Here is an 18,956-nt window from a genome sequence, read left to right as displayed (position 1 = left end):
ATGAAAAGCCCTTGCACAACATATAATGCGTTAAGAGTACAATCCTACCACCACCAGTCTGTGTTGATGGCTGGGGGCATTAAGAACTGTGTGTAGTTGTCTCTCTGCTGCCAGTGGAGGCTCTGCCTTGGCTTCACCCAGACATGCAGAAAGCTACTGCTGGGGATCCTTCTGCCAGTGGTAGGCAAATGGAAAGCCCCAAGAAAGTGTTCCATTTTCAGGATCGAAAGCACTGCAGATTCCCCAATGGCCCTGGTCCTCAGCTTCCTCCCCAATTACATCAGCCTGGAGCTGGCTAAGTGAAAAGTTACAATAAACTGTCCCCATATTCCACTCAAACTGGTATGAGCTGGCAGGGCTTGGGAAGCTGCAACAGTTCTGCCACCCTACCAGCCTCAGGAGTGTTCGGTAAGTTATGCGTTCCCACCTGAAGAATATCATCAGTTCCTCCAGCAGCAGGTTTTGTTTTCATTTCTTCAATCTCTTTCTCCAGTTCTAAGGGGAAACAGTGTTTTCTCTGAATAAGGATAATTCATTCATTTCATATATTATTCTACTTTTCTGCAACCCCAAAGTTTCTTCTATACAGCTAATTTGGTTTATTCATGGTCATTATTAAGCCTAACATCAGCAGGAACAGATCCAAGCCTGGCAGATATTCACGCCATTTCCCCAGGATTTCGGAAAGCTTTTTGGGGTCTCACAACTCTTATTTGTTGCAGCTAATAGTACTGGTGGGCCTTTTTTGGGACTATACGCTTCATGCAGTCTGCCATGCTGTTTTAAAATAAATGAAAATGAAAACCAACATCAGTAGGGAGGTACCTGAACATCGGGATTTCACTTTCTGTACGTGCATCATTTGCTTCTTTGCAAATTTGATAAGATCTTCTCTGGGTAAAGTATCCAGCTGCAAAATAAATAAATAATGTTCTAAAATAGCAGTTATGGGTATTGAACTTCAGAACATCAAGCTAACTTTTAATGCTTGCCCTATTTCATTCTACCAGAAGAAGCTTCACAAAGAACTCTGGAGAAATATGCTGTAGTTTGCAAAGCATCCTGCAAATGTCTGATTCAACGTTAGCAGGGGCTGACTGTATTTGTCTCCACCAGACCTACAGTGGGATAACCCTTTCAGAACAGAAGCAGTAAAAGAGAATTAGGCACTCAGCCCTGAAAAACACTAGGGAACACAGCCTACAGTACCACAGTAACTGTGCACTTGCTATGTTATTCTGTAAAGATGGGATCTCAAATTACTATTCTGGCTCTTTACAGCTTGAAAAGCAGTGAGGATAGCATTACCTGCACTGATTTGCTAAGTAAAAAACTATTCCACTTTAGCCAAGGGGAGATGCCAGCTCTCAGAGGCTCAAGGTTAGGAAGACGCAACCTGAATTACTGCAGAACAATGATTTCCAAACACATTTTCAGTTTATCTGAAGTAATTTCAAAAGGAGTCTACATATAAACATATTGGAGGGATGCCAAATAAAAAAATGGCTGAACATCTTCAAACACACCAAAATATTAGGCTTGCCAAACAGATGAAGCTCAGGAGGAACTATAGACTAAATTGCTGAACACTATAGAAAGCACAACATTTAACAAGGTTTGTTACATAAATGAGCAATAAGGAAATAAAACCAAATATTTGAAGCATTTTTCAGAGGGCTGGTAGGTACATTTGTTTCCTGCAATAGCTGCCAGCTGTACTTGCTAAATAAACCTTTGCTGCATACAAAGATTACTTTTTAATGGCTGCAGTGACTTCACTTTCTGCAAATAAAGCAGAGCCAGTTCTTACATTTGAAAATGCAACATTTTTTAATGCCACCTACAGACAGACCTCCTTTTGTCAGTCTATTACTACTGGAACAAATTATATTTATAAGGAAACCTTACCTTTGACTTGCCTGTTGTGGATGTGGAAGGCGAAGCTGCCATTTCTTGACCACTATCTTGCAGCTGAAACAAACAAAATTACAGATAAAAGCCTGATGCATGCAGACCATTTTGTTATTTGTTTCTCCATCCCTACACTACCATTCCACCCCAAAGTGTATTCAAAGAAACTTACAGCAATAAAGAGACCATTTAAATCAATAACACTATTAAAGCAGGTACAATGGATATTAATAAAAAAAGCAGAACATAATAGGCAAATAAAAAGGCCACTACTGCACAATCCCAGGTTAGCACACACAGAATTACCTAAAGAGCAATTCAATACCTTAATTCATTAAGTATTAAGTCCTCAGTGGAGCTTACTCCTTTCAAAGTGTTTAGTAGTTTTCTGGGACCTGATAAGCTATTGGCTAGATGACAGGCGTCTCTTGATGACAGCCTAGATGTCAGGGAGTATGGTATTCTGCCTCACCTGGATCAAGTAAAAAGGAGGCGAGTTGGGTGGGTGTCAAAAGTATGTTAATGGAACACCACCCTAAATTGCCAGATGACTAATAACACGGGCCTTCATGTTCATGTTAAACAGCTTGGGATTATTAGAAAAAATGTGTAGAATAGTTTACAAGTTAATCTAAAGGGATACTTTTTATTTCTTTTTTTTAATATTAATTTTTATTAGTTTTCAAATTTTAACAAATCCATCCAATTTTTTTTTTAAATAATATATTTTATTAAGGGTTTTCTTGTTTTACAGTGTAAGTGTAATGCCTCGTGTATTTTTTTCCCCCGTGTAACATTTTTACAAATCCATTTCATTTGTTGAGGCATTGGGGGAGAAGAAAAAAGAAAAGAAAAAAAAAGAAGAAGAAAGGAGGGTGGAAGGAGGGGAGATGGATGGGGGTGGGGTGGGGTAGCGGTGTTTCTATTATGCTTAATGTATGTAGTTTGGTGTCAGCGTGCTTGTGTTGTTCACTTGTGTTCCTTTGGTGGTGAGAGAGGTTGGGGTTGGCCTAGGATGTGATTGTTTGTTTGTGATTGGCTGTGGTGATCTTTGTTTTCGTGTGTGAGTGAGGTGGGTGGGTGTTTTGATCCATCCAAATTATTTAAATTTAACACATTTTTTCAAAAAATAATTAAGTTTCCCACTCCTGTTGCAAGCATATGTCCATTACATTCCTGATGTTACCGCTTCATTCTTCTTTAATCACCTGCTCAACCTTCTACTAGTTTTAATCCACTTTCATCGCCATCCAATCTTGTTACCTTGTAATCAGCACCATTGATGTTTCCAAAACATACAAACATCCATTTTTGCATGCAGAAAGGGATACTTTTTATTTGTAATCTCAGGAATAAACAGATAGTTGTGTGTTTATGCTAACCATTAACAACCATTCAGTATATAAACATGGCATTCATATTTTCTAATACTTCATGACAACGCAAAGAATAAAAACGTTCCCAAGGCCTAGTCACTACAATTACAAAGCTACCTTTGCTAAAAGAAGATGTAGTTTATCCACCCTGTTTCATTCCAGTGTTCGAAAGCTGAATTCATAGTGCCAGCAAATGTTTAGGGCAATGTTCAAAACTCCCATTGTTCTAGGTGCATTTTGCGACAGGGAATTTAATTGGTGCGAGCAGTTTCTGAGCCTAAGAGTTCAGACTAAAACTGCGGAGTGGAAGGAAAGGACCTTTTTCTGCCTCCCCACTTCCAGCTACTCTCTGAAGACTGGAGAAGAGACCCTCTGAAGAATATTAGGGGGGTAGGCAGGGGAAGGACGAGCCTATGTGGAAAATGAACATAATATTTCAGCTGCAGTTCATTCATTTTCAGCTTTGTATTCTTGTTATAAAAAAGCACGCCTAGACATTCCGTTGCTGCACCCATAACCTAGGTTTAAGGTTGAATTTAGCTCCTAGTTTTCATATCTCACTTTCCAACACTGGTTTAGGGCTGCCATCTCTTTTCAGCCCTCATTCTGTGTTTTTTGACAGCAGTCTGGCACACTGAGGCTTACCAAATAAATGTTCCTAGCACAGACATAAAGTGATGGGAATTACACTCAGCATCCATACAGTGCTTTTTATGGTGTTCACTGTGCTTCATACACATCTCCTCAGTAATCTTTTCACCATACTGTGGATCTATAGGAGAGTGTTTGTTTGTTGCTAAGAGAGCCTTTACACTTACCTAAAATCACCTAAGGTTCAAAATAATTTTTAAAAACCACCACACACTAAACCAAGTTCCTTTACTTGCATTCTCTGAGACGCTGTACCATACGCTTAACCGATTTGACTCCCGCGTATATCAGGCTGCTGCTTTAAAAGTGAGGCAGCAGAGGCCAATACGAAGTTCATAGCCTTACATATACCACATTTGGGGGAGGGGGCAAACCTGATTAAGAGGTGCAATTCTACTCAGGTGTGCTTAGAGGTAAGTCCCATGCAGTTCAATAGAACTTATTCCTGGAATTCCCAGGATTCCGGTCCTAGCATCCGACCAATATTGTTAGCTTTTGGAGGTCCAGCTCCGAGGACCTTCTGGCAGTTCCCTCACTGCAGGAAGTGAGGTTACAGGGAACCAGGCACAGGGCCTTCTCAGTAGTGGCGCCCGCCCTGTGGAACGCCCTCCCAATAGATGTCAAGGAAATACCGTATTTTTTGCACCATAACACTCACTTTTTTTTCCTTCTAGAAAGTAAGGGGACATGTCTGTGCGTGTTATGGAGCGAATGCCTACGGGTGGCGGGGATCTGCTGCAGTCGTGAGCAGAGGATCCATGGTTCCCCTTCCTTCCCTCCTCCATGGCTTGCTTTGAAACAGCAAAGCGGGAGAAGAGCCGCTGAGTGGGGAGGAGAGAGAAACAGAGAGCCTGCTTCTTTAAAGGAGCAAAGTGGGAGAGGAGCCTTCTCCTCTTATACCCCTCTTCTTCATTATTAGCAGCATCCTTCTCCACCCACCCCACGTGTGCTTCTTCTCCCCTTAAACCCCTCTCCTGCATTATTAGCAGCATCCTTCTCCACACACCCCATGCGTGCTCCTTGTCCCTTGAGTGCTTTTCCTTCCCTCCCCACTTAAAACGTGGTTACAAAGCACGGATCCACATGGATCCTCAGGATTTTTACACTGGGTCACCCCAAATTCACCGTCAGATCACATAGAATGTCCATGGCTACATCTTGCACCAAAAAAATCACGTACCCACTATTGCCTCGGGCCGCAGTGGTGCAAAAACGTGGTTACAAAGCATGGATCCACATGGATCCTCAGGATTTTTGCATTGGGCTACTCCAAACTCACCTGTCAGATCACATGTCTGTGGCCACAGCATGAACCACAAAAATCATACATCCACTATTTTGTTTAGAATATTTTTTCCCTTGTTTTCCTCTTCTAAAAACTACGTGCGTGTTATGGTCGGGTGCATGTTATAGAGCGAAAAATATGGTAAACAACTACAGTCATACCTCGGGTTACAGACGCTTTGGGTTGCGCAGCGCACCAAACCCGGAAGTACCGGAACGGGTTACTTCCGGGTTTGGGCACTTGTGCATGAACAGAAGCACTAAACTGCAGGTTGCGCATGTGCAGAAGTGCGAATCATGACCGGTGCATGCGCAGATGCGGCGCTGCGGACATGCTTCCCACACAGATCACATTCACAAACCGAGTGTCCACTGTACCTGACTTTTAGAAGACATCTAAAGGCAACCCTGTTTAGGGAAGTTTTTAATGTTTGATGTTTTATCGTGTTTTTAATATTCTGTTGGGAGCTGCTCAGAGTGCCCTGGGAAACCCAGGCAGATGGGCAGGGTATGTATGTATGTATGCATCTATGTATAAATAAATAAATGCATAAGCTTGGCATAAGAATAAGAATAAGAAAAAGAAATTAAATTTGTATGCCGCCGTATACCTGCAGGTTTCAGGGTGGGTCACAACATAAAGTTTCAATATAAAAGCACAAAATGCATAATAAAAAGAATTAAAGTCATTAACAATTCAAACCCAACCAGATGGGCGGGGTATAAATAAATTATTATTATTATTAGTGCGACTCCTGTGTTGAGGGGGGGGGGGGGAGAGACCCGTCTGAACAGGGATGGTTTGGGGAAGATGCCCACCTATCACACACGATCTAGCTGAGATCTAGTTGAGGAGGGTTGGACTAGATGACCCTCGGGTGTCCCTTCCAATTCTACGGTTCTGTGAGATTCCATGCCCCTGGCAAAAGCAGGAGACGAAGCCAAACCTCACCACAAACCCCGGGTTAGCCTCATCCCCTCGCTAACCCTCCACTTGGGAAACGGGGAGAACCCGCAAGTGGCGGAGGCGGAGGCCCCTCTATGAATGAGGGCTGAGGAGGGGGAAGCCCAGAGCCCACGTCCGCCGTTTCCCCCCACCCCTCGAGTCCTTCTCCCCGGTTTACCTCCATTGCGGCGGAGGGAAAGCCAGGCTCGTTTGCTCCCTCAGCGCCTCAGCTGGCAGCACTTCCGCCTTCGTCACCGGCTCTCCCACCGCGCGCGCTTCTGACGTCAGCGAAACGAGGCAGGGCTTGACCGGAGTGACGGCTCCCCTCCTCTTCTTGGGTCGCCGTGGCAACCGGCCCGGCCAGGCTCTCTTCTCTCCCTCCGCCTCTCGCCTGCCTCCTCTCAAGCCACGCCCCCTTTCCCCTACGAGTTCTTTTTCTCTTTCATGACAGCGAAGAGGAAATACCAGGGGGAGAGGAGGAGGGCGGCCGGAAAGGCAGCACCAACCCCGTCCCTGAAAGACTTGGCTGTACCGTTTTTGAAAGAATAAATAAATCTCCCACTAACCTCTTCAGTTGCTCATATTTGCTTATTTCAAAGTCCTTTTGATTCTTGGAATGGATCAGACCGCGAACGCACTTTTTAATTTATTTATTAAGTTTTTAGTAAAGATTTTCCTGTGCTGCAAAACAAACAAATAAGCGGGGGAAAGCACATCTTTTGTCTCCTAGAGTCTTTCCCGCAGTTCGTTCACATGTGCGGTGGCCGTGCTTGCTCTTTGGGTAAAAGCGGGTGGAAAATAAACAATGAGTTGTTGCAGTCATACCGTGGAACAAGGTGGAGCAATGATCGCCTTCACACACAAAAAAGCCCACGTTAAGTGTACGGCACAGTAGATTAAAAAGCGTATAATGGGCGGGGGGCGGGATATGGGACCACAGAAGGGTCAAAGCGCAGCTCTAAGGGTTACAAGGAGCTTTGTCCCACAGTACTGTATAATATAATACTAGGCATTAGGGATGCGGGTGGCGCTGTGGGTTAAATCACAGAGCCTAGGACTTGCTGATCAGAAGGTTGGTGGTTCGAATCCCCGCGATGGGGTGCGCTCCTGTTTCTCAGTCCCTGCTCCTGCCAACCTAGCAGTTCAAAAGCACATCAAAGTGCAAGTAGATAAATAGGTACCGCTCTGGCAGGAAGGTAAACAGCGTTTCAGTGCGCTGCTCTAGTTCACCAGAAGCGGCTTAGTCATGCTGGCCACATGACCCGGAAGCTGTACGTCGGTTCCCTTGGCCAGTAAAACAAGATGAGTGCCGCAACCCCAGAGTCGGTCACGACTGGACGTAATGGTCAGGGGTCCCTTTACCTTTACCTTATAACATTAATGCTTGCTCGCATCCTAAGCATATCTTCTCTTCCGTGTATTGATTTTTGATCATGATAAAACCTGATGCCTTGTGCCAGAAATGCAGGATGCTGCCTCACACCTGATCACACTTTTGGGGTACCCTAGCTCAGCATTGCCTACCCCTGGGCTTTGCCGACCTGGTCCCTGCAAATGTCCTGGTTCCCACAATGTCTTGCAAATGTTCCTGTTGAGCTCCCCTCTCAAAGCAAATGTTTGTGTAGACTAAGGTTACAAGATGTCCCCGATTCCTGGGGACAGTCCCCGGATTTACAAATCAGTCCCCATACAAAATCCATTGAAGTTGAAAAGTGTCTCCAGATTCATTGGGGGGGGAAATCTGGTAACCTTAGTGTAGACACTGGTGGTGGTGGGTGTTCTCCCCTCTTCTATTTAACCCCCATCTCTGGGGTTCAGTGTTGGGAGTGCAGATAAACAGAAAGAACTGGACGGGGCTCAAGAGGAGAGGTGGTTATGAGTGTGCATGTGCAGCTGGCATGAGATGTGGGTGTTATGTACTGAAGTTCTTACCCCTGGGCCAGTAGGGGATACTGTAGATAGTTATGCAAATAAGGGATCGAAAGTGACGTTCATTGATTGGATAGTTTTAGAAATTTGTTACAGTTACATTGTACTGGAGCTCTATATAAGCAGGCTGACTGAACCCTTCAGTTCAGTTCTGTCCTGGCCTGTGAATAAACAAGAGCTGTTTGAAGAATCGCTGTGTCGTCTGATCTGTTCCCCCACAACTTAAAAGTGGGGCTGCAGAAGTGAGCAGACCGAGCATATGTCCTGCCATCTCTGCCACAACGAGCAACTCCTGTATGACCTTTTGTTCTTCCTTAGCAAGTCCGAGGAGGAGAGGACAAAAACTGAGCAAGGGAGACGGGGTGCTGAGAGACAGGAGCGAATACTGGACATAGGATATATTTATTTCATTTGAAGTGGAGTAGAGAATGGATGGATCATTTCAAGGAGAAACAGGTGAGGTGGGGATGCTTCAGAAGCAGAAGAGAATAAACTGCTGGATTGGGAAACTCTCAATCCCATTCCAGCGTTGTTTTTCATTCTGCCTCCAGGACAGTCCCCCACCTGCTCTCCCCTGAAATAAACCAGTTGGGAACCCTAGGAATTAACAAAAGAAATCACTCTGAATATGAAAAAGAATGAAGGGATGAAAGGATCCTCTTTTCACCCCAAGGACAAACCTTTCCAAACTTCTGTGTTACACACACGCACAATTTACTCCCCAAATTTTGTGTTAGAGACTGAGAGGGTGGGGTGTCAATCAGCATAGCTCCATCTTCAATTCACATTTTAGGTTGAAATGATTGCCACAATATACTTTATATTGAAGAAGATAATGAAGACCAGCAAGTATAAAAGGAATTGTACAAGAAAGTGTGATGGATTAAGACTTTTGCGGTGCAATCCTATGCATGTCTTCTCAGAATTAAGCCATACCGAGTTTAATCAGGCTTGCTCTCAGGCAAATGTGTATTCTATAAGGTTGTGTTTTTAATAATGTAACGTACTAAGAGGATAATAGAGTTTACACTGTTCCTGCTTAAAGTTCCATGCGGAAAGTCAGAGAAGTTCCTGCCATGTTCTTTTTATACTCTGCATCAAATTTCTCATTTTGTGCCACAGTAAAATGGTTCTTCCAGTCCCCAACAGTTCCTAGAGCAGAGAAAAATGATTTAATCCTGGAAAACAGGAGTCTTGTCAGACATCTAATACAGCTCCTCCTCTCTCAAGTGCAGTTCTGCCTCCCCACACCACCTAGCTACTATTGCATGTGCTTACAAGTCTTCTGTCCCCATTCAATACCACCAGCACAGGAAACTCTCAATTTAGGAGCCTCCAAATGATGGGTGATCACACACACACACACGCACGGCACCAAACCCAAAGGTATCCCCCAAGATGTAATTAAAAGGGGCAGAACAGGTTGGAGCATGGCGGAACGGGCTTACACATGCTCTGCTGATGTGTGCTAGGGTCTGGAACAGAACCCTTCTGCAAAAAGAGGATTGCCTGTACACACAATATCCAGCAAGCACAGATCAACACACCACTAGAGAACAGATAAGGCTGACCTGTGATTGGAGTCCCACTGAATTGCACCCAGCCACCCAGCCAAACGTTCCAAAAAAGGTTTTCCAAAAGGAGGAGAAAGAGCAGGAGATCAGGACCATAGTGCAAAAGACTCAGGCCTTCTGCTCCCTGAGTGGGACCCCTGTAGAAAAAACAATGACCCCTGCCCCCAGTAGCACCTTTTCTCATGAATGGGGAGATTGAATGGTCCAGGATCTCTGGAGGCAAAAAGGTGTAGTTTGCCATGGGATTATTTTTCATGATTTCGAATTGTGTGTAATGGATTATTTTATCTAGAACCTCCTTTTCCAGGTCCTTCTCCAGGAAGTTCAGGATCTTCTGAATTTCACACCTTGGATTCTGTGGAAAGGGAGGGAATGAAATCCAGGAATTAACCAAGAATAGGAAAATAAACCAACTGTTAACCAACAATGCAATCCTGCACATGTTTACTATACGAAGTCAATCTTAGCTTTAAATCCCTGTAGTCTAGTGTTAACTCGTTTGTGGTCTGAAGCCTAAAAATAAACACTCACTTCTTTTATATCTTCATAGAAGAGGTAAAGAATCCGGTACTTATTTTTCGCCTCCCACCAGCCTTTTACATGATCATACCAGGAACCCCAGAGCACTAAGGGATAAAAATGAATTAAACAGCTTAAGGAAGAATTTCATATCACAGACTAAAGAGACTATAAACTTAAACAAGGACATGTTACGGATTTACAAAATATATGTCAGCTTGTTCACGACAGAAGAAAATTCACTGGGGCCAAACAGTTCCATGACTACAATGACAGGAAAGACATTTTAAAAAATTTAAAAATTAATTTATTCCCAGGTTGTGGTTAGAGTTAGACAACACCAATTCAAGGGACTAAGCTGGATAACTGCTATGATCAGAGTTTGTTATGATGGAACAACTGTCAAATCACACCCAAACTCAGAACATTTAACGTGCTCACACTTGGCAACTTTTTCCTAAATAAAAAAGATAATTGCCTCAACACCAAGACTGTAGCAAAATGGACCAAGAGGCACATTCCCTTCCGGAATGAGGATCAGGCAGGAGACTTCCTAAACAGGATGCCTTCTGCTCCACTCATCCCAGCTTCTTCCCTTGGCTAATAAATCAATCCCATCTAAAACAGATTGCACTCTTATTCCCAGATCAGAAGCTGGTCTTATTTGCAACAGCAGCTGCATCTTGTCTGAACGAAGCTTGAGTCTGTTTTTCCCCTTCTAACTAGAAAGGAGCCACGTGCAGTGTTTGGCAAAAAGTTTTTAACTTCCCATTATCAGTTTGCTACTTGAATTTAAAATACATAGATAAATGATTGAGTTCTTTGAAAAAAGAAATGTAGAAATCATGGCACAAAGCATTCCGTTCACCTTTTCCATCCATGTATTTCTGAAAAAATTCTTCCCATTTTCCTGGCTCAGGCATCATTTGATTCATTCTGTGGAAGTGATAAAAAGACACTAGATTGTCTTTGGCATTTCTTGCCACGTAGATGACCTGCGGAGGGTATAGAAGTGAGAAGATACCATTATTCGCCAGTGGAGAAAGTGCAAGTGCACTTTCATAATACTAGAACACAGGACCGTCCAGTGAAGTTCGATTTCGGAAGACTCAGGAGGACAGGCAGAAGAAAATGCCTCTTCACAACCGTGCATAGTTAAATGATGGCAGTTGCTCCCACCAGGTGCAGTGATGGCCCGCCAGCTTTGACAACTTTAAAAGGGGTCTAGACAAATTCATGGAGGTTTAGGCTATCAATGGATGGTATCCCATATTAGAGGCTGTATGTCTCTGAATACTTGTCTCTGGGGAACAACAGCAGGAGAGGACTATTGTTATTATTTCCTGTTCTCGGGCTTCTATAGGCATCTGGATGAGAACAGGATGCTAGACCAGATAGGCCTTTGGTTTGATCGAACATGGCTCTTCTTATGTTCTTAAACATGAATTAGATCATTTTACTGGTATCTGTCTCATGTTCCCCTATATTGCCTCCAAGTGTCCCTATTTTCCAGGGACAGTTCTGGATTTACAGAAGCCATCCCAATTTCTTATTTGGTCCTGGAATGTCCTGCTTTTCCTCAGGACATCCCTATTTTCATTAGAGGGTATGCAGCCCCCGAGCCAACCTTTAGAAGACATGTGAAGGCAGCCCTGTATAGGCAAGTTTATTTTTAAAAAATGCTTAATTATGTTTTATATACAGTGGTACCTCTGGTTAAGAACTTAATTCGTTCCAGAGGTCCGTTCTTAACCTGAGGTACCACTTTAGCTAATGTGGCCTCCCGCTGCTGCTGCTTCTGTGCCGCTGCCACACAATTTCTGTTCTCATCCTGAGGTAAAGCTCTTAACCCGAGGTATTATTTCTGGGTTAGCGGAGTCAGTAACCTGAAGCGTTTGTAACCCGAAGCGTTTGTAACCCGAGGTACCACTGCATGTTGAAAGCTGCCCAGAATGGCTGGGGCAACGCAGTCAGATGCGCAGGGTATAAGTAATAACATTATTGTTGTTATTGTTGTTGTTATTGAATAGGGCATCCCTGTTTTCCTTGGAGAAATGCTGGAGGGTATGAGAGAAAGAAAAAGGGAAAGAGGACAATAGCACTGAGACTGAAAGGGACACAGAGACCTGACCTGCTCTCTATGAGAATCCAGTGCTATGGCATTGGGGAACCATATTGGGAAACCTAATAGAGAAGTAGGATATGTTGGAGTGTTAATGATGTGCCCCCCTCTTATGCTCAGCCGCTGTATATATCTGTAAATAAATTCTGATTTTACAGAAACACCATCAGTGTCCAGTGACTTCATTCAAAGGAAACCAACTCCAAGGCATGCACTGGAATCTCTGAAAGCTCTCCCTACTCATAGATTGGGATACAATATTCTAGAAACCTGCCAGTATTCTATTCAGCTGCAATTCAACTGCAAGCAAAATATTTATTAATTCGTTCCTTATATTTCTATCATGACTTTCCTCCAAGGAAGTCAAGGAGACATCTGTGGTTTTTCCTCCATTTTTATCCTCACACAACCCTGTGGAGGCAAGTTAGGCTGAGATACAGTAGCTGCCCCCCAAGGTCTCTCAGTAAGCGTCACGACTGTGTGGAGATCTCTGAACCCAATCCTAGTATGACACTATCCTGCTTGCCAAGCTTCCTGCCCGACCCATTACCTTACAGTTTTGTTCCCAGAACGATGGAGGCACCAGTTGTAAAGGAAGATGGGTTTTCAGTGTTCGTGGTGAGGGCATGGCTTCAGCTTTATCCAAGCCTGAGAAACAAGCCGTTGTTATTCAACAGTATGCTTTAACCTTATCCATCCAATACCATTTTGTAGGACTACAGACCAGACTTTCCAAGACCTACGTGCAATGCTAATGTGTTGCTAGATCTTAGCTTAGTGGAAAACATAAATGTTTATCTCGTTTCAGTGTCCTTGGGGCTTTGCCTTCAGGGGCTTTGAAAAAAAATAAAAATGATCTCATATCTTCCTCTAGTCTCAGAATGTTGTCTGGAACATTCAGAGTCATCCTAGCCACTGATGACTTTACGGCTAATTTGACCCTCCTCTTAGGACAATTTGTTCAATGCTTTTCTATTTTTCTCTTTTCATTCATATCTTTATTCTATTTCATGATATATGTTTTTTTGATTTTGTTTTTTGATAAATTTTTCAAAGCAAAAAACAACAGTACGACTTTGGGAAGAAGAAGATGGAGCAATTTTCTTCTTTTGGCAGTTAAGACGAGTGACAAGAAAAGACAATATGCACTGACTTCCTAACAGTCCTTTTCTGACACTCACTTTGCCTCTTTCAGAATGAAATATGACATTCCAGCAAATAATCCTGGATCATATTAGCCACTCCATTTTCTTTAGGAATACTTTCATAATATGGATATTATTTTGAATTTCTTAGCAATATTTTATCTGATAACTTTACACAAGTTGACCTGCAGATCTGTAGCTTACCAGTGGGCAAATTCTTGTGCAGCACCCATTCGATAAAAGGTTGCCGATCGTAAATGGGAGCACGCTGGCATTTCTCAATGTCACCGTCACATTGGATCATGTCTACAATCTCCTGTGTCCATGTTGTACCTGATAATAAGAAACAAAAGAAGAGTTTGGTCTTGTGGCAAAAGATTTACGAGTTCATAATTTTTCATGGACTGGAGCCAGAAAATATTAGAGTCCACATTACACACATCTCCCATCTAAAAGGAACGGATGGTTTGGCTAGCTCAATGCTGATTGTTGTTGTTGTTTAGTCGTTTAGTCGTGTCCGAGTCTTCATGACCCCATGGACCAGTTCATGCCAGGTACTCCTGTCTTCCACTGCCTCCCGCAGCTTGGTCAAATTCATGTTAGTACTTTCGAGAACACTGTCCAACCATCTCATCCTCTGCCGTCCCCTTCTCCTTGTGCCCTCCATCTTTCCCAACATCAGGGTCTTTTCCAGGGAGTCTTCTCTTCTCATGAGGGGGCCAAAGTATTGGAGTCTCAGCTTCAGGATCTGTCCTTCCAGTGAGCACTCAGGGCTGATTTCCTTCAGAATGGATAGATATGATCTTCTTGCAGTCCATGGGACTCTCGAGTCTCCTCCAGCACCATAATTCTAAAGCATCAGTTCTTTGACAGTCAGCCTTCTTTATGGTCCAGCTCTCACTTCCATACATCGCTACTGGGAAAACCATAGCTTTAACTATATGGACCTTTGTCGAGCAAATAGCAACAAATTTTGCTTTTAGATAAATATAAATTGGGGGCATCAAGGATACATTTGTCAACTGAGAGTGAAGAATGCATAAGGAATATATGTTAACTTTAAAGCTATGTCCCCCACCCTATAATGCAAGAAAATCCTTATGAACCTTATGACCTACTACCAGGAAGGTGTAGCCTTCCTCACATGCCTGCTGCTTGTAGTGGTCATTGGTATCCAGTTCTGGTTATTTTCCTGTGTATACTGTCCATGTACACATATCCTTCATGAGGGGCAGACTATACATTTCACACTTGTATTTATAACAGCAGTCCAATGCCCCCCTTTTAAAGTTGAAAAGGTTATATGGGAGAGGTTATGGGGTGGAGGAAGGAAAAGCAGCAGAGGAAGATTTTTGTTGGGATTTGAAACATGCACTTGCAAAAATAGTATAGGCTATAAAGTTTGAAAGCTTCCACATTATGCATTGGCCTACAGATCCTCAACTCTTTCATGTTCAGCCTGAATTTGTCTGGGTCATTAAATGTTATCTTCTGAACCCTTTGAAGGTCCAACAACATTATGTGCTTTCAGTGACAAGCAATCACAAGGCGTATCACTATGAATCATACTACCATCTACTGAAAGCAGGCATTTCATGGGCAACATCCACATTCGTTATAAACAATAGGTCCTGTTTGCCAATCCATAAGTCACAATTGCATTAACAGAGATTTTAAAATATGGTACAATGGGAACAATCCACCAGGAGGTTCTGAACTCCTTGAAAATGTTTATGGGTCTTCTTGAGCAAGATAATTTTCTGGTGTGTTGAATCCAATCGATGCAAAGGTCTAGTGGAAACAACTGCAAGTCTTGGGTCACATTATGTGCCTGGTAAGTCAAAGGTGCCTAAGTAGCACCCCCTATCTTTCCTGCTTGCATACTCACCTGCCTTTGCATAGGTTGCTATAAGCAGGTCATCAGGCTTGGCTTGGAAAGCCCAGATTTTATGCCACTTTTCACAGATCTCCTTTGTAAGAGGAATCCCTTCCACCTCACCAACTTCAAATCGTTTCACATCCCAGTCCAGCTTCAGTTCTTCCATCTTTTCCAAGGGCATGGAGAAGGCACACTTCAGCAATTGCTTTCCTTTCCTTTAAAGAAGAATATTACTTTATACCTGGGACCTGGACCAAGAACCAGCTGAAGTGGCAGCCAACACCACCAAGAAGTGTGGCTGCATCAACTTCCTCACTTAAGCTCCTCCTACAATACCATCCATCCATCCATCCATCCATCCATCCTTATTTAGCCTGTCTGTAGCTACACCTGTCTGTAGCTCCACTCCTTCAAAGCTCCTCCTGCTTGCTCCTTGCCATTCTGTGCCTCAAAGCCCACCTGTCCTCCATGATCATTAAATGGAGCTCCATGCTCTGATGCAACATATTGCTGAGTACCAGACACTGGGGACAAAGCGCAGGGCCAGGCCTTTGTGCTTTGCTTGAGTCAATTGGCTGGCTAATGTGGAGACATACGGGACTTATTCCCGGAATTACTCCGTTGCACCTGCATCTGATACTGCAGTATAACATCAGTTTTGCAGAATAATGCTGAGGCTCAAGTAAATTGCCCAAGACCACACCAACTAAGTTCAAGCCATACACTGGGCCTCAAAGCATCACGCTTCTAATTTTCCAATCAAATAGACCGGGACATTTCGGATAGTATTGGACATTACTTGTTTCTTCACAGAACTCAGAGGCATTGGGCTGGATTCAGCTAAACCAGTGTGCTAGGTGAAGCCAATCCAATGCCTCCTGTTAGTGCAATGGGGCCTTTAACCTCCCAGCGCCTCCCTCTTATTCACTCTGGGGGGGCTGGAAGAACCTCCAGAACAACACACAAGGGGTGGAGTGCTGGATTGTTCCACATGGAAAGCAGAAATGGTTGCGTTGATGGAGCAACAGAAATAGTATGATGAAGATGAATTCCCCTCATAGGTAGAAACAACATAAATACAATATATGAAACTGCCTTATGCCAAACTGTTGGTCCATTTGAGCCCAGCATTTCCTGATCTGACTGGCATCATCCCTCCAGAGAATGAGACAGTGCGTCTCTCCCATCACCTACTATTTAATCCCTTTAACTGGAGATGCCAAGTATTGAACCTAGCAAACATTCTGCACCCAAGACATATGCTCTGAGACTGCGTTATGGCCCCTCATCTCTGCCACAGCCAGATACTCACAACACAAATTGGAAGAGGGACTGGGAGTTTCTCTTAAATACCTTGTACACTTTCCTCTCAGATGGATGTCTTGGCACTGTAAAGGGGATGTAGTCTTCTTCTCAAAGCGAGGTATTGCTCTGAACCTTGGAGCTACAAGAAAAATCCACGTCCTTGGAAACTGCCTGTTGGTGGCACAAGTGTGGGATAGAGTACAGTACTCTTCCCTCCCAACAGGGACACAGGAGTAGTGTGAGGATTTGGATAGAACTTAAATTTCTCTTGCGAATGGGGAAATAAAAGGAGGTGGAACAGGAGGTGGAGAAGAAGGTGTTTCAGAAAGAGCCAATAGCAACAGAGATGTGTGCTGTAGCTTCTTGAACCTTGCTCTTCATCTTCATGGGTTAACGCCCCAAATGGAAATATTTCACACAAATGGTGACTTCAGACTCCTCTCCATTTCTTGCCAGTATTTCATTTCAAATTGAATTATTGCTAATAGTGCAAATTTCAAATTAACTTACACTCTCATTTTAAACATATAACTACTGATCTTAAACTTATGTGCTCTTAACTAAAAACGGCAACCCTAAATCTGCTTAGCAGGCGGTTAGAGCATGATGCAGCAAAAGTCAATCACTGTGCAGCAAAACCCTAAGCAATATTCATTCGGACATCCCAATAAGTTAAATGGTCTGAACTAACCAATAAGGGAGATCAAGACTGCAGCCTTAATGTTGGGTTGATTTCGGAAAGGGAGATTTAAGCACGTGCAAAATTTTTCCCCTGAAATGAATGCCATTTAAAAATTATTATGTTTGGCTGGATTGCACTGTAAGTCCCACTGAATGTGGCGAAACTTCTTGAGTTAAACTGGTTATGATTGGGCAGAAAATACAATTTCTGTGGGCTATTGCATGTATGAGTGGCACCAAGCTTCAATAAACCATTGTGAGGAAGCACCCTTAGAAACTCCACACACACACAAACATTTTGAGCAAAAGGATCTCATTTCAGTATAAGAATTCCTCTAAGAGCCTTCCGTTCAGAAAGTTGTCGAGATTTTCAGTGAACATTGACCTCCAGCATTTTGCATTGACTCTCTTGTATATTGCTTACCTAACACTTAATCTGGATAACTGAAATACTGTGCTCAAATAAAGTCTTTACACAGTGTAATATTTAACTAATGGAGAGTTAGTTAGATATCCAAGGTATTAGGGAAGGAACTGGGGTAAAGAGGAGAGAGAAAAATAGCATGAAGCTCCATTGAGTTAAATAGGACTTGTGCTAATGAAATGCCACTGCTATGGGTGAAACAGATTTTGCTTCTTCACAAAACCTTTCCTCTTTACATGCCAGTCTGCCTCTCTCTACCTGGAACCTTCAAGAGGAAATCCAATACTTGCTTATGCAACCATCAAGTTAATACCTTCATCCCTAGTTTAAACAGAATGGAAATGTGTGAATATAAGAGAAAGATAATGTTTGATATCCTTGTTTTTCTTTTGCTCATTGTTGAGGAAAGGCACACCCGACGCCACATACCCTGCGAGCAGGTCTGGATTAAAGCAAATGGAAACCCTGAGCTAGGAGATTTTGGGAAGCCCGGACTTAATAGCACCTGATCACAAGAAAGAAAGCCTCATTCTATTTTTTATCTTCTCAGTGAAAGTACAGTGGTACCTCGGGTTAAGAACTTAATTCATTCTGGAGGTCCATTCTTAACATGAAACTATTCTTAACCTGAGGTACCACTTTAACTAATGGGGCCTCCTGCTGCCGCTGCTGCGCAATTTCTGTTCTTATCCTGAAGCAAAGTTCTTAACCCGAGGTACTATTTCTGGGTTAGCTGAGTCTGTAACCTGAAGCGTTTGTAACCCGAGGTACCACTGTATGACACTGATGAATTTTTAGCATTGATAAAAAGATTGTTTACAAATTTATAACCTTTAATAAGTTTACAAAAGTATGGAATTAATGAAGATATTCACAGAGAACGTTCACAGGAGAATCACAGCTATCTTATAACATTCACTATACAGTACAGTCTTATCTTGGTTTTCGAACAGCCTAGTTGAACATTTTGGCTCCTGAGCAATCGAAACCCGGAAGTGACTGTTCTGGTTTTTGAATGTTCTTTCAGAAGCTAAACATCTGACGGGGCTTCTGTGGCTTCTGATTGGCTGCAGGAGCTTCCTGTAGCCAATCAGAAGCCGTGCCTTGGAAGACAAACGCTTTGGAAGTCGACTTCCAAGGTACGACTGAATACAAAGTCAGAACAGTTTCTTTTGGACTCTTTTTGGATGTGAACTTATCAATTATATCA

At 43.0% G+C, this 18,956-nt stretch overlaps 2 protein-coding genes across 2 annotated transcripts in view; both read right to left on the bottom strand.

Annotated features, from left to right (window-relative positions):
- GCC2 (GRIP and coiled-coil domain containing 2) overlaps nucleotides 1-6,455 on the bottom strand; it is a 29,547-nt gene extending 23,092 nt beyond the window's left edge. Inside the window, exons 1-4 of the mRNA XM_081858392.1 lie at nucleotides 6,347-6,455; nucleotides 1,909-1,971; nucleotides 826-910; nucleotides 428-495 (exon numbers count right to left, since the gene is read on the bottom strand). Coding sequence (XP_081714518.1) covers nucleotides 428-495; nucleotides 826-910; nucleotides 1,909-1,971; nucleotides 6,347-6,352 — 222 coding nt within the window. The 5' untranslated portion in view covers nucleotides 6,353-6,455. The remainder of the gene's footprint in view (nucleotides 1-427; nucleotides 496-825; nucleotides 911-1,908; nucleotides 1,972-6,346) is intronic.
- Nucleotides 6,456-9,065: 2,610 nt separating this feature from the next.
- Nucleotides 9,066-16,903, bottom strand: LOC309339823 (sulfotransferase 1C1-like). Its single transcript, XM_081858302.1, has 8 exons — nucleotides 16,690-16,903; nucleotides 15,346-15,551; nucleotides 13,662-13,790; nucleotides 12,863-12,960; nucleotides 11,059-11,185; nucleotides 10,203-10,297; nucleotides 9,846-10,026; nucleotides 9,066-9,249 (listed from the first exon to the last, which is right to left on the bottom strand). Exons 2-8 carry the CDS (start codon nucleotides 15,515-15,517, stop codon nucleotides 9,137-9,139), a joined length of 915 nt encoding a protein of 304 aa, XP_081714428.1. The 5' UTR covers nucleotides 15,518-15,551; nucleotides 16,690-16,903; the 3' UTR covers nucleotides 9,066-9,136.
- Between the last annotated feature and the right edge of the window lie 2,053 nt (nucleotides 16,904-18,956).

The sequence above is a fragment of the Podarcis erhardii genome (assembly GCF_964252035.2).
Source record: "Podarcis erhardii genome assembly, chromosome: 4".
Classification (NCBI taxonomy): Eukaryota; Metazoa; Chordata; class Lepidosauria; order Squamata; family Lacertidae; genus Podarcis; species Podarcis erhardii.
Note: the sequence above shows the minus strand (reverse complement) of the source record. Positions and strands in the feature narration are given on the sequence as shown.